The 20884-nt window shown below is 40.3% G+C and overlaps 1 protein-coding gene across 1 annotated transcript in view; it reads right to left on the bottom strand.

The window, feature by feature from the left end:
* NEK11 (NIMA related kinase 11) overlaps nucleotides 1–20884 on the bottom strand; it is a 111481-nt gene that overhangs the window by 22105 nt on the left and 68492 nt on the right. The window contains 2 exon segments of the mRNA XM_080383224.1: nucleotides 5562–7914; nucleotides 10297–10606. Of these exon segments, the coding sequence (XP_080239350.1) occupies nucleotides 10402–10606 (205 nt within the window). The 3' untranslated portion in view covers nucleotides 5562–7914; nucleotides 10297–10401.

Here is a 20884-nt window from a genome sequence, read left to right on the forward strand (position 1 = left end):
TCCCACATTCATATCACCATAGCACCTGCACTTCTCACAAGTGGAGATGGAACCAAGGCTCTTCTTTTAGCCTAAGATTCTGTTATTACTCATCCCTACCAGGTTCCACCACCACAGACCTGAGACATGGTCCACACAAGGACATTTGTGGCTCTTCTAGATAGTAGCTGCATAGGGAATGATTTATCCCTGGTCTCAGGCAGCTTTAAATGAGTTGGTGCGCTACCATGGAGAAATGGAAATGTTCATAGGTGTGAGAATGCCACTCATTATAATTCATGGGAATTGTCATTAAATCAACACATCCTCAGGTTCCGCAAACCCCTGAATCTGTTGCTGAAAAAAAAAGTCAAATCTGTCTAGTCTTTTTGATTGCAAATGAATATATTGAATATGTGCCTCATTCTCTTTGAGAAATCAAAGCCTGTTTGATTGAAGCTCATTTTCACACAATCAGCTGATGCAGCTCACACTTTAGACATTTTCAAACTCTTTTTACTTTTCTAGAAAAAAAGACATAAATCCTGGAGAAAAGTGACTTTCTCCAAAGTCATCTGTCCAGGCTTTTAGTCTCTTACAGTTTTTGCTGCCAAACTTTGATTTAATAAGATGAAAAATTGTGTATTTTCTTAGATAACAATAACAGGATGACCTTCTTCCTGTCTGTTCTGACTATAAACAAAGTAATATAAAAGCTGTTTTCATGGAAAAGAATTAGATTCAGGTACTGATAATACTAAAATACTGTAGGTTTATTTTGTAAGAATAATGCCTAAATCATGCTTCCCATTTTTCTTATAATCTTGCAGGTATTTCATTACATGGCAATAATTCTGAAAAACTGTTCCTTCTTTTGGTAGCTGAAAACCTGGTCCTTTTTCTGAATTCTCTCTCTCTCTGATGTTTTGCTTTGCAGAGTCTCTAGCTGGAATGGTATTTCTGTCTTGCTGTGAAGTATTGCTTGGTGCTCGCCTTTCATCCCTAGGAAGAATTCGTGTTTGTAATTATTTCAAAAGTTCAAAACTAATTTAAAATGTAGGGAACACTTGGAAAGTGTAAAGGAAAAGTTCAGCTCTTCAAAAGGAAAAGGACAGCAAGAGGAAGAGATGTGACAGAAATATAGTTCTGGTGTCTTTTAAGAGGTAGCCATTAATAAATAGATAGTAAGCATAACAATTGATCCAAAGTTTCTGAAAAATTATACCACTAACTTTACACCTGTCAGAAGCTTGGAAGGATAATTTCCTGAAATGTTACCAGGACGTGGACACCCAGTACACCAAACTCCTAAGAAAATTTCATAAGAAAGCTTCTTAGAGTCAAACAAATACAGACAGACAGAAAGAAAGAAAGGGGTGGGGTGGGGTGTGATTTTGTTTTCTTTATGAAAACATTGGAGCCCAAAATGTTTCATTAAGAATTACCAGAAAATCCAGCAGAGAAGAAGCCAAAAGAGAAGTTGCATCAGAGACACCTGTCAGATTAGTGCCTGGTGACAAAATGTGGGACATGGAAGGAGAGAAACAAACAGGTACAATCAGAGGTGTCAGCACCTGGCCAGAGTTTTCTGTTGGTTCAGGTTAAAATACCCCATAAATGTGCATCCTTCAGAGCTGAAAAGAGTAAAATAAAGGGAGAGCCTGTGGGCTGTCATTGTCGTCGTCCCAAACCCACATTTTCTGTCATCTTGTGGGGACTTGTTGTGATTTACGGACAAATGCTGCTTTAGATCATTTTCTAGCATTAAGAAGGAAGTAATTACAGATGCATCTGCTCCACCAATGCCGCTCGCTGGTGAGTTCCCACTGTCAAATCAAATGCTACAGCTTGTTAGAGTAGCAGGGGAGAAAAACTACCTGTGATGCATGGCCCTGCAGCCCAGCCAGGTGACAGCCAAACGGAGATAACCCAGCTAAGAAGGGTGTCCTGCTCTCCAGGCCTTGGCTGCATTTTACATTTAGTCAGATTATGAACACACAAAATAAAGGAAAAAGGGGATGTCAATCTGTTTATAGAACTCTGTTTATTTAAATGTCAATTAAATTAAATTAATCTTTTGATTGTATAAATCTCTATTCATTTAGTTCAACTGATTGGACCACCAGGCTGCAGTACTGTCAACATCTCCAGTGGATGGAGGTCTTCTCAGACCTCTGAATGCCTGTTGCTTCAAAGCTGGGGCTTCAAGCTCTGAAGACCTGCATCTTTTACAAGCAAAAAGTGCCTGTGCTGCGTTTTGTTCAGTACTACAGACTGGTGTTCCCTGGTCTCCTGGCAATTGGCAGCAGCGGGGCTGGCATTCAAAGCTAAGCACATGTTTAAATGCTTGATGGACTTAGGGCTCATTTTGTCTTCTTTCATTTGGGCCTTTCTGCTCTGTGTACTTCTCACGTAATGCAGGTTCATTCGATATGGTGAAAAATAATATAAGCAGACATCAGAAAGGGCACAATGCTAAAAAGCAACCTCTGAAAAGACCATCTGCACTGACCTGATGATGTGGATTGGATTTTCCATACGCTGGCAATTACTCGGTATTTCATTCAGTATAACTTTAATTACCTCACTGACACACAATAATCTATTTTTCTGCCAGGTCATGCTGAAGAAAACTTCAGTTTTTAACAAAAGTAAAAATGTACTTTTAATCCAAAGGGGTGGCAGGCGCACAACAGTATTGCTTTCTCTTGTTACATTATTTTCATGGTCTTTTCCACAAATGCTTGGGTGTCTCTTAGGTATTGCTTTTTAATCATCTACCCTCATTACATGTAGTGTTTGCTCCTTTTTCATTTTACAGCACAAAGCCAGAAAGAAAGCAATTAAAATTCAATAACGGTGCAGTACTTAGACACTCATTAAGTAGTCATTAGGTAGTCTGGAGACTCCTTGTCTTCACTCATTTCCTTGCTCTCTGTGAATCTCCTCAATGCAGTATTAGCTCAAAACAGTGAGTGTGATGTGAAAGTGAATCTGGAAGGGCTGGTGAGCCTCCTGGCCCAGGCACAAGTGCTTCACTGCCTCCCAGACACCCACCACCTGGGATGCAGCAAATCCCTGAGGCTCCTCCAACAGCACTGGGGAGATGCCCAGACCTGGGGCTGCTCTGGCTGCCACCATCCATGCCATGCTCCTTGGCTGGGACTGACGCATCAGTGATTCCTGTCCTCCTCAGCTGACATAAGGACCACCTCAACGCCCTCACTTACTCTGGCTTGAATAGCACCCCCTCCCAGAAACACAGCCCTTAGTTGTGAAGACAGATTGTAGAAGGATGTGCTTCTCGGCATGAGTAGTTGTCAGAACTCAGGCCTCTAGGGAGTCAGGAGCGTTTACTGTCAGCATCAGGAGCCAAGCTCCTGCCAACAGAGTGTTCAAAACAAGCAAGCTTCATTTTGAGGTGGGAAAAAAACCACTGGCAGACACAGGATGGCAAGAGAATGACACTGATTGTCAGATGCATACAGGCATCAATAAAGTAATGCTCACACTCAAAAATTGTCTTACAAAACAAAGAGAAGCAGCTTGCCTCGATTATAAGGATTGCCTCTGGACAATAAACAGCAGCATCTGTTCTCTGAATTCTGAGCATCTTGAGTTTGCTTTGCTTTCTGTCCTTGAGGAGGTGGGGAGAAGAGAGGACAAGACAATGCAACTGAGACAGTTCAAGCTGGGAAGGCTCCACAGTGGTTCTAAGGAGCATTTCACCAGAGCTCACTGAGAGCAGAGGGAGCAAACTCCAATACTTTAAGACTACTCACGCACTGCTGACCCTTTATAGATGCAGATCAATATAGTGGCCTCTGCCAGAAAAAGGAGGCTTCAATAGGGAAAAAAAAAATCTTAATAGAGATGCTGAGGGCAAATTATACAGTCCAAGCAAATATCCACATGACATGGTACAATAGGGTGGGCCTTGAGGGGTCAGCAGATAGCAGTGGAGGGAGCAGAGCAATTCACAGGTTCCCAGCTTGTTTGTAGCCCTCAGAAACCTCTGGGGCATAAAGTTCTGGCACAGAATCACCTTATCAATAGTGCATCACCTGCACACTCGCTTGTACAGCCATGGAGTCACATTTCATGAAATAATGAGTTTCCATATTAAAACTCATTTTAGCTCTCACTAAGCACTGCATTGCTCTTTAATACCTTGCTCTCCCCCGGTACCTGCAAGCCACCCTGACTGCCTGGCATGGTGTCAGGCGAGGAGCAAGAGCAGTGCTGCACTTTGCAGGCTGCCTGTTGCATTTTGCTACACATGCTGAGGCTACTCTGAGCCATCTTATACTCATCTTCCAGTTTGGTACTTCAGCTGTGAGGTCTCTGAAGTTGGGATCGCCTTGGGGCTGTTTTGTACAGTGCCTGGTGCTGGTGCTTATCAGGACTTTTGGGGTTTTTCCCCTTAAGGTGTATTTAGCTGTGCATTTAGCTGCTTGTAAGATTTTTTCTGAGTAGTTGGCAGATGTTTTGTTTATTAAGAGAGAAAAAGTATTCCTGAAGATTTGGTGATGTGTTGTGTGTAAGGATATATACATACCTATATGTGTATATATGTCTGTGTGTGCATGTGTAGATGTAGAGGCATTTGACAGATAGACAAATCATGACAGATTCACAATTAATTTCTCTATATAGATACAAATATGGAGATATAACATTCTCAGATTCCCCAAGACAGACTGCAGATTCTAAATGGAAAAATGAATCAATACACAGGACAGTTAATTAGTAGAAAGGTGTAACCTTCTTCCCTTCCATTTGCCACTTTTCTTTGGAAGTATTATTTCTTGTTTGCACACCACTGCCTTTGTACTTTGATAACAGCTACCCAGGTATTAATGAAAATGACAATAAAACAGAGCCCATTTTATCTGTGGGATGATAGTCACAATGTGTGCATTGCTGGCATGTTGCAAAACACTGGGAATCCCTGGCCAGGTGTCATCAAGTGGAATGGATAAATATATACTAAATAATTAAAAGATGCACTTCTAAACCAGCTGACTAAAAGTCTGTTTTCCTCAACAGACTGATTTTTCTGCTGGGAAGTTTATTCTCATGACCTGGTTTCTGTTTCCTGACCTGATGGGGTAGTGACCAGCTACACGGTGTGGGAATACCAAAAATCAGGTGGCTGCAGCAAACCATGTGTGAACAACTCAAGACTGAAACCTGTCTGCAGAGCTAACATGGCAAATTATCTGTCAACACTAATTATATGATGGACATATTACAATCCAGATAAAAGAAAATTGGACCCATAGTTGTATGGATATCTTCTTTGCATGTCTTCTCTTGCTCTGAACACTGCACTTGAGGTCAAGGTTTCCTGCTAGGATTTCACTCCTGGTCTCATTCCAGTTATTTCAGTGCCTTCAGAAAACCATCCACTCTCCCTTCCTTCCCCCAATGATAAAAAAGTGACAAAAATAATTAGGACTGGGTGGGGAATTATGTATATGAGGAGAAGGTGCAAGAGGGAGGAACCCATGACCATTTTCCTTCTATTCTGTCCCTTCCCCACCCCCTGTTCCAACAAGTCTGTACATAAATACATTTACCTTTGCTGTTCCCAGCTCTTCTCACGTACACAGGCCCAGGACATCTGGGTAGTTCTCATCAAGGCAGTCATATTCCTGAGCAGTAATAATCATCAGCCAGATCAGCAGTTGGGGACTGTATTTTCATGAGACTTCTACTTAGTACTGATAATCACATGCAGAAAACTTTCTGTGGGACCTCTCCTGAAAAACACCGTTTTCAGAGGAGACAGACTAAAGGGTTTTCAGGTTATGATGTGTTGTGAACACATATTACAGATATAAAATTAAGTATGCCTACATACCTCTTGTTCCTTGTCTCTAAGTGACTTTCCTCTTTGAGCTTTTCTTCTCTTGCCCAGTAAATTCCTTCAGGTAACACCAGTTGCACTTATAGTGCACTGGAAGACAAGTCTGTAAGCCTGCTTTGCTGCCTCCTATCTTTTTTTCACCTGTGTATCTGGTCGATGCTCCATCACCCCAGTTACATGTGGAGCTGGAGAGCCAGCAGTCAGGGGTGAGCTCTGGCTGTGCCAGCTGCAGGTTTGTGGTTTGGCCCTGAGGGCATCTCGGAACTGGTCCTCACAAGGCAGCACCCACAGAGCCAGGTCCTGCAGAAGGATGATCCTTTCCTGCAGGTAGGATTTTCAGACACTGGAAACCTCTAATTCATTTTATAGACAGGAAACTCTGATGCCTTCTAGGGATTATCTGGCAGGCCAATCACCTCTAAGAAAGGATTAACTTTTTCTTTGCTGTGACAAATATAATTGGTCTGCCCGCTAACCCAGCTGTGGACAAGATGTTGACAGTTCTATTTCTTATCAAAAAATTCAAATGTTCTTTTTCCTTTTATAGTTCAAGCACCTTTTTACCAGGTTCAAGGCACTAAAGCATTAAATAATTACTCACCTCACTTCCTTTGTTTGCAGTTATCTCTGCATCAATACAGCCCGTAGCATTTTTAAGAGAGTCAATAAAAAAGCAGCAAGGTTGCCCAATGCTTGTGAAGCTTTTGGTACAAATCCGTAGGTCAAATGAGACCTTTTATGAAGCCCAATCTGCAGGAATCTAACATCTTTACATTTATTTCCTCACATTCACTTCCAGCAGCTCTGTTGCTTTTTTATTACTGAAGATACATGATAGTAACAACCCTCCTTCTTTCTTTTAGTTTTCTACTAATGACCACAAGCAATGGGATTTTGCTGGAAATGAACTTGCTTGTAATTCCTTTGTTTTCACATATGAAATGCATTTCATATATAAAAGACAGGGACTAAGTCTTTTCTTCATCTTAAGCCCTTTTCCCGCAGCAAGCAGAATAAACCTGAAAACTAAAATCTATCTTATGCAAGATCTGATCTTCTATGAAGAGATTTTTTTTAAAAAAAAATAAATTCTGGCAAGTCACTGCATTTTGTAATAGACCTTGTAATGAATTTGATCTGTTTCTCTCCTTCCATCAAGGCTTTATTAGGTTAGAAAAGAACTCCGCCCTTCTCTCCTTGTAGATTAACCTGTTCATGGAACAATAAGGCCTGTTAAAAGCCTGACTGGGCTTGACTATTGCTTGCACTTCATGAACACTGACCACTCCTGCTTTCTTGAGACTTTTGGCATTTCTAGGGACCTCTAAGGATTCATTACCATACTTTTTTTTGTCAGTTCAAAATTTACTATTCTATTTTTATACTGCACTTGCCTACAGAAAAATAACTGATCTGGTAACCATATAGAGATTATCAGCATGACATTTCAATAAATGCTGTTACCTTTAATACTCATACCATTGTACCAAATGCAGCTTCCCCAGGCTCCACAGAGACAGCCTACCCATATTAAGGCACCAGCCTCTCTACCCCAGGGTGTGTAGAGACAATTTTTGATTAATGTGTCTATATATATTTTTATAAAATATACACAATTTTTGATTCATGTGTCTACATATTTTTTAAAAAAATCTTCACTGATCTATTTAGTCTGAAATATTTAGGATCAGTGGATTTTTAGCCAGTGGCGACCTCAAGAGAGAATCTGATAGGAGACATGTGTGTTTGTGCAAGGTTTATGATAACAGTATCACATGAATCATGAACAGTGTAGACTATACATTATCAAGATAATATCAGTATGATGGGTATACTTAGTTGTTATGTTGTAAAACAGATAGATATGGCAATTGTCTGGAAAAAGACCTTGCAACTTTTTTTTCTATATACGCACATGCCCATCTCTGCAAGCTTGGTGATAGCACACAAAATCCCCACTGAAGGCTACTTACTGTGCAGCTGCATTAGTGTAGAATAAGGCCTTTAAACATCACTAAAACCAAACCAAAAGTCAGCTGTGGAACTCCTGATGCATATCCTCCCTGGGGTACAGAAGGCAGAAGGACAGAGACAAATTAATTGGGTTTTATCAAGTTCCGGTGGAGAAAGACCTAACTGTCTCTAAAATAAGAGCCAGTCCTGGCCCGGATGATGCAGTTTCAAACCCAGCAATTTGCTGAGGATTTTGAAAGGGATGAGATCTGAAAAAGGTAGGGCTTTATTGGAAAATCAGAGTAGAGACAAAGGCATATAATGCAACCTAACACCTTTCTGAAATGACTGTCAAAAGAAACAGTCACGTAAGAATTTCTGTCAAATTCACGGTATTTATTTCTGTGCTTTTACTACAGTACAAAGACAAAAAGGTTCCTGCTGAGTTTAGTATGTATACCACATCGCCTAACTGTGGTATGATTGATGGAAAAACCAAACCAAAGCGTTTAAAGCATATAACCAGTAAAGCAGTAGCCTCCAGATCCTCACATGACTTGAAGGTCATATCCTGCAGAAAGAAGAAAGCAACTGAAGTAACTGTAAAAAGCACTGCAATGTCTTTTTTGCATGAACAACCAGAAGTACTTCTCATCAGAGAGCAACTGTTTCCCTGAGGGGCAACCTGCATGGCTAAACCATGGCTGCACAAAAAAAGTCTGATGAGGTGTTTGTCATTAATAAAATGGAACTGGCTGCTTACAGAGGCTGTTTTTGAAGTTTCTGTGGTAAGTCACTTTGAATCACAGCCAGAGGTAAGAGCAGTAGTCAAGATTACCTTTCTCTGACATTATTCTCACCAAGTGTCAGTTACTGTTTGCTTTGTGAACTTTTTAGTCCCTGCAACATCCAACCCCTCCTCCTGTATCTTGGACTTCGGCACGTCTGTGTTTAAATGGTCTTAAATGGAGTCATGTGCAAAAAATATGGAGGCAGGTATAGACACAACACTGAGAAGGATGGGCAGTGTAAGTACAAGAAGTAGTAACAGGAAAGAGAATGAACCTTACTGAAAATCTGGGCTTCAAACTGTCTCTCCACCTAAGGGATCTGAAGCACCACATAGAAGAAAAAAACCCTTATGTTTCCCTGCCTCGGTGAACATCACGGCAGCTTTTAGCCTCTGGTTTGTAACACCATGTATTCCAAATAAAAGCTGAAATCAAACATGCCAGGATCTCCTATTACTTTGAGCTGGAAATACAATGCCACATCTTCTGTAGCTGTGCATGTCCTTTGCTTCCTCAGTCTGTGTTGCTGCTGAGACCCTACTTAAGATGACCCTACTTACCTTTCCCTTTGAGCATCTTAAAGCATGTCACAAAGATGGATCAGTAGCATTGCTTAATTTACTATCAATACCAGCATCCTTAGCTGTAAATAACTCATCTCAGGCCAAATAGCAATGTTTTTTGATATTCATATTATTAATTTATTTTAATTTATTTAATTCAGCCCCTGAGTCCTTTAAGAGTTGTGGCATAAAAGCAGGAATTATAAGGATTATGATAATGGTTTGATGCCTAAAATTAATTTGGTCCACAGTTCATCTGAGATTCCCTTATGGATTGTACCACTTTGTTACCTTTTAGTGTTTTACACAGATGGATGAAGGAGCTCAGTATGCAGAATAAAGAAGAGGTAAAAGGAAAACATCAGGTATGTAATCAGAGCATGATATACAGCTGACATCAGCAAAAGTGTGATGCATATGAAGAAAGGATCATAAACACTAAGAAAAAACATTAATGGTAACTATGTGCAAGCAAAAAACCCCACGTTTATTGTTCCATCTGTGTACAATGAATTTGATCCAAAACTCTTAGAAGTCGCAGTAAGGATTTCTATCTAACATAGTTGGCTATAGCTCAGGCCTCACATCTGTCTCTACACATGCACGTGCATTCGGTATATGGCCTGACATCCTTCTGCCTCTATGCATATACATACCTATCTCTGCGTAGGTGAGCATGAATATAAATATACACGTATGCATGTATTTCACAGTTCCTTTGAAAGTCACACAGATTAAATGCAGTCCTTTTGAACAATGAATAATAACAAGACAATTAGTGGCCATGTATGTTCAAGGGTAAATCTGCTGAAGTACAAAAAATACGGGCTCAAATGTCATGAGGACCAGTTAAGTGCCGGGTAATCGACAGCAGCTGGAGTCTAACCCCATTTCCATCAGATGCAGCTTTGCCAGGATGTCTGAGGGCAGGATTGACACCTGGCCCAGGCCCAGAACACCTTTCTTTATGCCTTAAGTGGTGAAAAAAGGGGACTCTGGTAACAGTGAATCCTCCTCTCCAATGTCACAAACATTTGTTCTTCCTCCTGCCCCTGTAATCTGTACCGTATTTACCCAGTTCTCACTGCCGTCTGGATTCTCAAATAGAGTTCACCCACATACTTGTGTACTACGTTACCTTCAGCAGTTTCCTCCAAACACCTCCCACGCTTGCTGGCCTGAGGAAGGCAGCTCAGCATCTTCACACCTCCTTGCCTTTCCAGTGCTGTTACTGACACACCTTTTACAGCTGAAGACGTGATTCTGAAGCCCGTAGCTGCTCTTCAAAGTAGAGAAGCTGATCCACTTCAAAGCAATCGCTTGCTCTAGAAACCAGTTTCTCCAGACGTCTCCTGATCTCCACCTCACTGGCGTTCTGCTGTCTCACTTGCTTGAGATAGCTGTACACGGTCTCAAAAAATTCCACTCCCAGCTTCTCAATGGCAGATCTGGGGATAAATATTACATAAAGATCAAGTAAAAGTTAATTCACATTAGATATTAATACAAGCAATAGTTCATACTGATTTTTTCTAAATGTTGTAGCTACCTTTGATTAGCATGATATAATGATGCACTTTATTTGTGTCCTGCTTTTAGCTGGGATAGAGTTAATTTTCTTCTTAGTAGTTAGTGCAGTGCTGTGTTTTGGCTATGATGTGAGAACAATGTTGATAACACACTGATGGCTTTATTTGTTGCTGGGTGATATTTATACTAAATCAAGGACTTTTTGGTTTCTTGGGCCCTGCCAGCCAGAGGGCTGGAGGGGCACAAGAAATTGGGAGGGGACACAGCCAGGACAGGTGACCCAAGCTAGCCAAAGAGGTATTCCATACCATATGATGTCATGCTGAGTATATAAACTGGGGGAAGAAGGAAGGGGAGGGACATGACATTTGGCATTATGGTGTTTGTCTTCCCGAGTAATGGAGCCCTGCTGTCCTGGGGATGGCCGAACACCTGCCTGCCCATGGGAAGTGGTGAATGAATACTTTGCTTTGCTTTGCTTTGCTTTGCTTGCATGCACAGCTTTTGCTTTACCTATTAAATTGTTCTTATCTCAACCCTTGAGTTTTACATTCCTTTCCAATCCTCTTTCCCATCCGTCTGGGTGGGGGGGGGAGCGAGCAAGTGGCTGCGTGGTGCTTGGTTGCCGGCCGGGGTTAAACCACAACAATTTGTCTGACAGTACAAGGAACTAAAGTCTCCTGGGGAATTTCTCTGTGATTGATTGTTATATAAAAAGCCCAGGAGTAAAAACCTGGCCATAGTAATGTCATGGGAAGCATGGCCATCATCCTTGTTACAAACCAAGATTCCTTTTCATGCTGAATCTGACGTACTGTTTTATCTACAGGAAACCTGGTATACACACATGTATTATTGCCTCTGCATTTCATCCAAGCCAAAATGAGCAACCCCAGTAGCCATACACCAGTGGCATTTTATATGAACAAACACATCGCAGGATTCATTGCTTTATTTTAGTTTCTATCATATAACAAGGAAACCATTGTACAAGCTCAGCATAAGCCAACTGACATCTTTTTCTTTTCCTGCAGCACTCTCCTTTTATCTGAAGACACACCTGTAACTCGGCAACAAAGAATACACTCACAGGATCTTAATGCTATAATTTATAAAGAAAAGCCATCTGCAAACTACAAGACAATGAACAGCACTTCTTTTTCTAAAGGCAAACACCTTTAAATTCATGTATCACAAGCCACAGGTAACATAAAATTTTCCATTCAGTGATGGGTTCATAATATTTTGATTAATATATTGGATTAATTTTCCTTCAGCATATCACAAACTATCTACCTGCTTTGCACACATCTGCCACAGGATTTGTGGTTTTTTCTTTCACTAAACTCTTATATATTAGAGCAGTTGAGATTTGATTGTCTGTTAGTTCAAACTTGCACATTGTAGGGGTGATGATGCTCTTCACTTAGAAAGTAAGCTGGACTATTTGGGATCACCTTGCACGAACATCTTTAATTTGCATTTAAAAATGTCTTCTTTTGGTTGGGTAAAGTTGTGGTAAGCAGCCTTTCCTTCCACTAGCATTTTGTTAGGATTTCAAGGGGTTTTAGATAGGACAATCACTCCTTTTTCAGGAAATCCATCATGGCATGAAGACCTGTTCAATAAAGCTTCTCAGCATATCTAAACAAGGTTTCTCCAACAAATTTTCCCTCCATACTAAAATAACTAATGCTATCTGAGATTCTAATGCTCTCTTGTATTTCTCAAGCACTATACATATCGTGTCTCTAGCATGTTAAAACATTTGATACCTTAACACTTTGTTTGGTGGTAATTCTTTTAGACAAAAAAGGAGGTACAAGGAAGTGAACTGCACAGTATTCCAAAATTTAAGCCTGGATATTTGTGCTCATGTTCCCTTACCACTGACTCTCTGTCACACACTGCTTTCTACAAATTTATACTATGGAAAACTGAGAAAATGTAATGGAAAACTGAGAAAAATGGCCCCCAGAGTTGTCCCAGGATGGGAACTGCCTCATTTATCACTCCAGCAGTGAGCTGCCTATTAGAAAGGATTAGCATGCTTTTACAGTATTTACTGTCTAGACTGTCCCTGATGGGGGCTTTGAGCTGCTCCCTGCTTCTGCACACAGTGCGCTTGCTGGCACAGCCTCAGGCACGAGCAGATCGTGTCTTCAGAGGAGCATGCACAAGACTCCCCGAAGGCAGTTTAAATGGTAAAACACGCACACCGCCCTCCAGCAACATCCCATACTCCAACTGTATTTTTTTGCTGATTTTGTACTGATTTTGCTACATATCTAACACTAGGGTAAGGCCAACTGTTCTAACCTGATAGCATAATTCACCTAAAGGGGTGAATTCATGTTTCATCTGTGGGCATCCTGTTATTGCTGAGTAATAACATTGTTCTAGTGAGACGGCAGTCAGTAAAATTTCCACGTTATGAAAATTCCTCCATTCTTAGAAAACCATTGCAAAGAATTTTACTTTATTGTTTCTCAAACTTCATTTGATATGAAAACATATACAGTTTCCTCAGTAATACAGAACCACTTCACTAGCATGTAAGAGACTTCTGAAAAATCCTGTTGCTATATAAATTAGGACCTACTGCTGGTAAAAACGGACAATACAGCCAATATGGTATTTTTACTTGTTATCCTAGATGTCTGCTCTGATCTCAGAAGGAGGAAACACTTCTCCTCACACCCACCTGCTCTCTGCTTTTCTGCAGCTCAGTCATGCCCAGCTGAGATCTCCCCTTTGCCTACACATTACCACTCCCTGCTGGCTCCTGACACAGAGGTGGATTGAGAGCATGGGGCAGAGAAAGCCAAGACCCAGGATCAGAAGCCACAGGGCCAAGCTGGAAGCTCTGCAGGTCCAGACCCGACTCAGTCCTGCTTCCCGTAACTAGAAACTGCATTTTTTTCTACCAACAGTGCTGTTTAGGGGAAAACTAAAACTGTTGGAAGTTATTATCAGACACTCAAAACCTAGGAATCAGATTACCACAGGAAGCTAAGTAGGGATTTGTTTGGCACATAATGTACATTTCTTCACAAAACTTAATCTGAAATACCACAGTATTTCTCTCCAATGGTTAAAACTCAACACATGAGAAGCTATTTTGAAATCACTGCTACTTCATCAATGTCTTTACTGACTCCTCTCTCCCTCTTAAGACAAGGATGCTTAATTTTTTGGCAATCCTCTCTATTTAGAGATGAAAAATTAAGCAAACGTACCGTGGGAGTATTCCTTCTGCTAATAAATGTGACCTGCAGAGTTGAATCTTTTTGGTTAAGCTTGGCAGAGCATGCAAATAGGCTAATCTGTATAATAGCTGATACAATAGAATCAGGGAAAAATGTTCACAGGTTGAAAATTAAGGGGTAGGTAACAAAAATTACAACTTGCTATTACAAAAGAAGACATCAGGCTCTGTTTGGACTTGAGAGCTGCATTAATGTGAGTCTGCTACCACATCATGCTTTTTCTGCCACAGAGGTAGACATGTGGGATCTAAGACACTAAATGTCAAATAGATGTTACTGAGTGAATCTATCATCCTGATGGAGGGAGGGAGGAGGTGGTTTCCTGCAAAGCAAGGTTTGCCCATTACGGCCTCAGTCCTGTGCTAGGGGATATTTGTCTATCCATGCAAAGTCCTACAAAGGCACAATTACGGATTTTGCAGTGCCCTTCTGTTTATAGTTACTTCTATTTCACATGAAATATAGGACACCTGCATCACTGTATTGAAATGGTTAAAAGCCTTACCACCAAATGTGCTGTGAGAACAAGCACAGAGCTCACACTTACACTCCCATTTGGCCATGTTTTCTGATTTATTCTCTTTCTGTTGTCTTATAGCTCGCTTACCTACAAACGCACTATTTTCTGCCAGAAATGAGCCATCATTTCTTTCTCAGCCATGAGTACATGAGCAAAGGGGATACCTGACATCTGGGATTTCATTACTGTAACAAACTTTGTGGGCCACAACCCCATCCCACACTGCCCTAAACTGTTTTTCGCTATGCTGAAATCAAAGAAGTTACATCAGGCTCTACCAACCAATGGACTCACCCAGGATGACATACACTAATGTGCTTAAATGTCATGTCTCAGGTTGTTCTTTCTCTTGTTTCACTGTTACAGAGGCTTCCATATGTGGAGGGATTCATTGCTGGCATTGGAGCATCCTGTTTCCTAACTTTTCAGCATCTTGTTAAGCAATGAAATTCACAGCTTTCTAGTTGAACCCTATGCTCCCTGTACAATGCAGGCAATCCCAGAAAGGCATTGACCCAAAACATGAGCCCACCACAAGTGAAGAAAGGCATATCCTAAATCTGACACCTCTCTGGCTTTACTGAAGTTGGGAATCACCTCTGCCCACCCAGAAGTCGCTGCACTTCAACATGAACACATAGAGACCATGGTTAGAGCATTTACCCAGAAAGTTGGAAACCTGGGGGATGGACAAGATTCAAACACATGCCTCCCAGAGCAGTACCATAATCACCAGACTGGGGGACAAAGGACACTCCTTCACTTCCATTCTGATTTGTATGAAAGCAGATGTCTTGGGACAGAAGAACATGTGCAATGATGGAGGATAACTCTGGATAGACTGAGGACTATGGACAACACTGGAAGTATGTGCAAATATTATTTGCATGAAAAACTCCCTGAATAAAATAGTATGAGCAGTCCTTGGAGTCCTGCAGTCCTTGGAGTCCTTCGGTCCTTGGGACTGAAATCCAGGTTACCACATGTGTGTGAGTGCCCAGAGAGTGTGCTTTCTCATGCAAACTGCAAGAGATTCAACAGCGATCCCTAGTTCCCTCAGTCCTGGCTGCAGAGAGCAGTAGCAATGCTCTAGGCAGAGAAGGCACAGGGCTGGGGACCTCCACAGCCTGGAGGTACGCTGCAACCACCTACCTACTGGCTGGACAGCAGATTTGCCAGTCCCCACACTGTCATCTGTGGAGGCCATGGTCTGAAAAAAACACCACATCTTGCTGCAAGCTTTTGTGCAGCACTCAGTCCACACCTGGAGAAAATCAGCTGGGGCAAGCCCCAAAGGCCACAGAGGCAGATATCTGATTTGTGGCTATTGATGGGATCTGGGCATGAGATAGGGACTTGGTTCTATCAAGGGTAAGGTGCTTCCAAGCATGTGAGAAGCAGTACGAATATCAGCAAAATCATAGGCACTTAGCACTCTGACTCGCTGCCAGTGTTAGAGGGAAGCTAAACAGAAGCCTTGAGAACTGTAATTTTATACTCAGGGTGTCTAAAAAGTTTCCAAGTCATTTAGTGGATCTGGGCAGGCTATCTGGTGATTTGTAGCAGATTTCCTACACATCAGTGCAAAATTACTAAAATTTGACAATATAATAATGTTGTGCTCTCAACAGGCTGAGGAAGTTGTAAATCTTTCCCTGGGTGAAAAGAATTTTCTATTATCCCATGGGTCTTTATTTTGACTATTCCACTACTAGCTACATACTGACATTTCCTTTCTGGTTTGGAGATCAATTACAATACACCTTCCTTTATGCAACACTGACAAAAGCCACAAAACAAGATTAATGCTTAAGTTTTGCACTCCTCCATGGGTGTTAGCAGCTGGGTTAATATCTCTCAACAGCTTGTCATTGCCTGCCTTGAAGGATAACTGCGACACAAATCAGCAGCTAAAGGGGTTTTCAGCTTCTCACTTTCAAATGTCATTCAACATGATAGTAACTATCATTTAAAACCATTCTGCCTTCCCTCATCCACCCCTAAAAGGAAGCAGCACTTTTTGCTCACAAACACTGAGTTTCCACTAGTGCGTCCAGGGAGCTGAGGCATGGTCCATGCTCAGGAGCCAGGAGAGGCTCTGCAGCTGCCCCGTGCTCTGCACAAGTCACTACTGAGCACACCAGAATAACACCATGGAAGTCCCTCTGGATCAGGCATCAGCAATAACATCTCACTTCTGCTATAACAGGCAACAAACACACAGCTCCTAAGCCAACCACAGAAAATTAAGTTATTTCAAAATACTACTGTTACTCGTGGCTACCTCAAGAAAAACCTTAAAAGAGCAGCTTTCTGGACATGGAATACCTATTCCAGTGGGCATTTATTTATCCTTTTGGATGCAGCCAGGCTGTCTGCATCCTATACCAACAAGCATATTGTAAAATAGGACACACATCCATTGTGATAAGGGCTCAGAGGGTGTAAAAGGAAGTGTAGGGATCTCTGAAAGATTAATTTCAGCAGATGTCACTAAATTCTGTTCTCCTTAACTCAAGAGTATCCCCATGGAGTCCAGCAGTATTACTTACTATTACATCCAACTCTGATTTGTCCCTGAACATGCTATTTCTAAGCATGAATCTATTAACCTTATACTTCTCTTTAAAATAGAGTACTATCATGCCACTTTGCAGCTAACCAGTAGTAACCTGAATCTTGGTGAAAAAGCGTTACATTTATCTCCTGAAATTACTTTGCAAAAGAATCAGGGAATTGTCTATCTTTGATCTCATACAAGATATTGTTTTCTAACTGTACCAGAAAATCTTAGGATCATCTGCTACTGCATTTCATGGTTCAGTAAACAAACAGGTTTATCTCAGTTACCACACAAAAGGTCCCTTTCCTCTCAGGTTATCTTCCTGTCATTCAGTATGTTGGCATTACTGATTATGAACGATTAAAACGACGCTGAAACTTGAAAGAAACAGCTCTAGGTTCAAAATTGCATTTGCAGCAAAGTTTGTCTGTTGCTTTCTAAAGACCCTTTGAGATCTGTTAGGAGAAGCACATTACAAGTTCCATGACTTATTTTTTAGGAACTTATTTCTAAAGGTAGGGCAATACCTTTCTAGTTCTGACAGTTGTTTCATCTTGGGAATGTGAAAAGTGTGGCAAAGTCTAAGAAAAGGGCTTAATTAAAAAAAAAAAAAAGGAAATTTAAAGAATTATTATATAAAAGCTAGTAAAAGAAAATCTGAATTGCTAATATTAGCCCCTAACTTCACCTTCAAGTCTCAATGGACTTCGACTTTTGTCATATTACTGAATGAAAATTTCTTCACTTGAAGACACAATGATAATTTTCATAATTCAACCTTAATTACTTCATAATTCCTGAATTAAAGCACCTTAATATGATTACAAACAAAACTCTCCAATGTCCTACTTCAAAGACCTGCAAAATCTAAAGCATATTTAGGACATGTTTTCCCATGAGCTAAGCAGGATCTTATTATTAAAAGCTGTAGACACACAGCTGAAAAAATATCAACAATAATATTCTCCATGCATCTCATTTTCTGACATAAATGAATTTGTAAAATAGGAATTGAAGCTGACATCTGCTCTTGGAAGAAGTGTTACTTAGAATTTCGAGCTGCTAGTTGAATGCTAGCTACTACAGATTTAGAATATAGTTTGTCAAAAGAGGAAATGATTTTTCAGGTTTTCCCACAGAAAAAAAACACCAAATCACAACAAAACATGATCATTTAAATCAAACCTGACTATTTCAATTTTAGTCTTCCTATATTAACAAATTTACTGCCAATATTAAAAATGAAAAACAAGTTTGCTTATGTGGAGCTGTTCTTCAGGGGGGAAGACAGTTGAAAATGATACCATTTAGTGGCCATGAAGAATTACCTGAAACACGCTTCCCCCGGCAGCAGTCTCTTTATACACATTTTGAGATTTCCTAGCCTTGCTAATATTATTTTAAACATCATCCTGGTTTTTAACAGTGTCATGGCATACAAAGAATCTTTGAAAAATCATCAGTTTAACTCATTCAGCATCACTGATAAAGATCAAGCAAAAATTCAAGGCACATTTAACACATATCTGATGCCATTTGCTTTGATTGTCAATGCATTTGTTTTAGACACATGTGTCTGAAGAGCAAGAAAATATACAGCTGCTTCTTGAATGTGGGCATGCAAGCATACAGTAGTTATCTCTGAAGAGTCAACAATTATATACAGTTGTCATACAAGTTTAAGAATAAAACTGCAATCTTTTATTCAGCTGTGTGGTAATTCAGAGGTAATGCTGATCTCCTTTTACATGGCTTGAATTTTTTGGGGGGTCTCTCCTGATTTAGAGTCTCACACCAAAATGACAGTTACAAAACTAACAATTTGCCCATCAGAGAAAGGAAAAAATACAGATTTATGCATTTCAATGAAACAATCACAATATTAGACACTACTACATATATTTTTGCTCAATGCGAGCATTGCCTTTAGCCATATTGTATTAAATGTTACTATTGGCTGGAAAACAACACATTTCTGAGTTATCAATAAGCCAGTCTCATTAAAATGCTGTCAACATGTCAAGTGCATCAATGGAGAGATTAATGTAATCAGCTGGTATGGAGCTGGACAATTCTTGATAGAAACATCACAAGCCCCATAGTAATTTACTAAAAAAACCTTCAGCTGGGCTTGTGTACTGTGCAACAGCAGAGGGAGATGAAGCAGCACTTGAGAGCTGAATTATGCTCAACAACCATACAAAGTTATCATAAAAGTAATAATACTTTTAAGTAATCCAATCAAAAAGACATTTTAAAAGCTAAAAAAAACCCCAACTACTGTTGATCCTGAGATACCCAGTTATGACGAGTATATATGCACATACATACATACACATAAAAATAGATATTAACATATACACACAAAAAAATGTGTAAAGTTTTTGTACATCAACCATTTTGGCTTAGTTCACATCTATATCCACTCAAAGGGGCCTGAAGGTAGGCAGATTAAGGCCACAACTTCTCTCAGGTCCCTTTACACAACTGTAGCCCTTGAAGAAGTTGATAACACAAAACAGAACTAAAGTCAACCCACAGTTTGGCAGAGCCATACAATCCCATGACTACACTATACTATAGAGAAAGAAAGAAAAGCAATTACCAACTATGGACAGTAGACCTATGACTTTCAGAAAGGCCTAGAAAGGTTTAGGCATTTAGTTTCTTCTGGCTCTTAATCAAAATGAGACAAGCTTCACAGAGCTATTTGGGCATTTAAAGAGGCAGACAGCAGTCTAGTCCTTTTATTTTTTTTCCAAATGTAAACAATTAATACCTGAACACTTTTCAAAATTGGACCCTGGCCATTCCTTTGTCTCATATCTCTTGGAAAATCAAATAATTGCACATCTAGATACCTGAAAATATGGCATATAAAAGAATAATGAAGATTTCTAATAACATTTACAGAAATGTAACAGTCATAACATACAACAGAGTCACCCCTGATGCTGCTACACTCTCAGAAGTGGCAGCTGCTCCCTTCGTAGGAATGGCAAATGCAGTGGTTTGGGTCTGCTAACTTCTCCTTCACACAAGACAGTTTGCATGTTGCCCAGTCTCTGGTGTTCTACCCCATGGTCTATTTTTTAATGATACCAACATTGCTCACCTCCTTCCACATGGGGAATATGAGATGTATATCTTAATGACTTACATGTACAAAAGAAAGAAATCACTATCTGATGACTGAGTAAAAATGTGGTGAAGGAAAGAAGGAAAAGGACAGATTTTTCTTACAGACAAGTACAGTATTAGAGTAGCAAGCAGATGAAGGCAGAAGCAATGCAGGAATGGTAAACATCAGTAGTCTTGGCAAGGGTTTGGTGAATGCCCTTTGCGTAATCCCTACCTATATTTCTCCCAAGTGCCTCTGTAAACCTCCCAAGGTCACAATGCTGCATCTAGTAAACACTGTCAAGATTCTTCAAGTGCTTCCATATCCAAACCAGACTATATAATTAAAGCCACATGAAAGCATTCTCCCATTTTTAAACTACTGACAAAATCAAGGCGCTAGAAAACTGAACAGCTCAATCTATGCATTATGTATGCACAGCACGAGAAACGAGGGAAATCATGCTTTCTGTGCAAAGCAAAAAGATGTATCAGTCTAATTCTTCTAATGTTTTGAGTGTTTGGGGCTACTTGACATTTTAAAATTAGTGAGTCTATACTTACCATTTTATGTGGTTTTCTACTGGAATACAATTTTCAAACTGGATAAAAACTCTCTGTAGTGCTAAAGCAATTATGACATTACTGTCCACTTAAAAAAAAAAATCCTTAAAAATTCAGGATAACAGAATGGCTCACAGATCTATGGCATGCAGCTTAGTAG

This window comes from Falco punctatus (genome assembly GCF_963210335.1).
Source record: "Falco punctatus genome assembly, chromosome: 4".
Classification (NCBI taxonomy): domain Eukaryota; kingdom Metazoa; phylum Chordata; class Aves; order Falconiformes; family Falconidae; genus Falco; species Falco punctatus.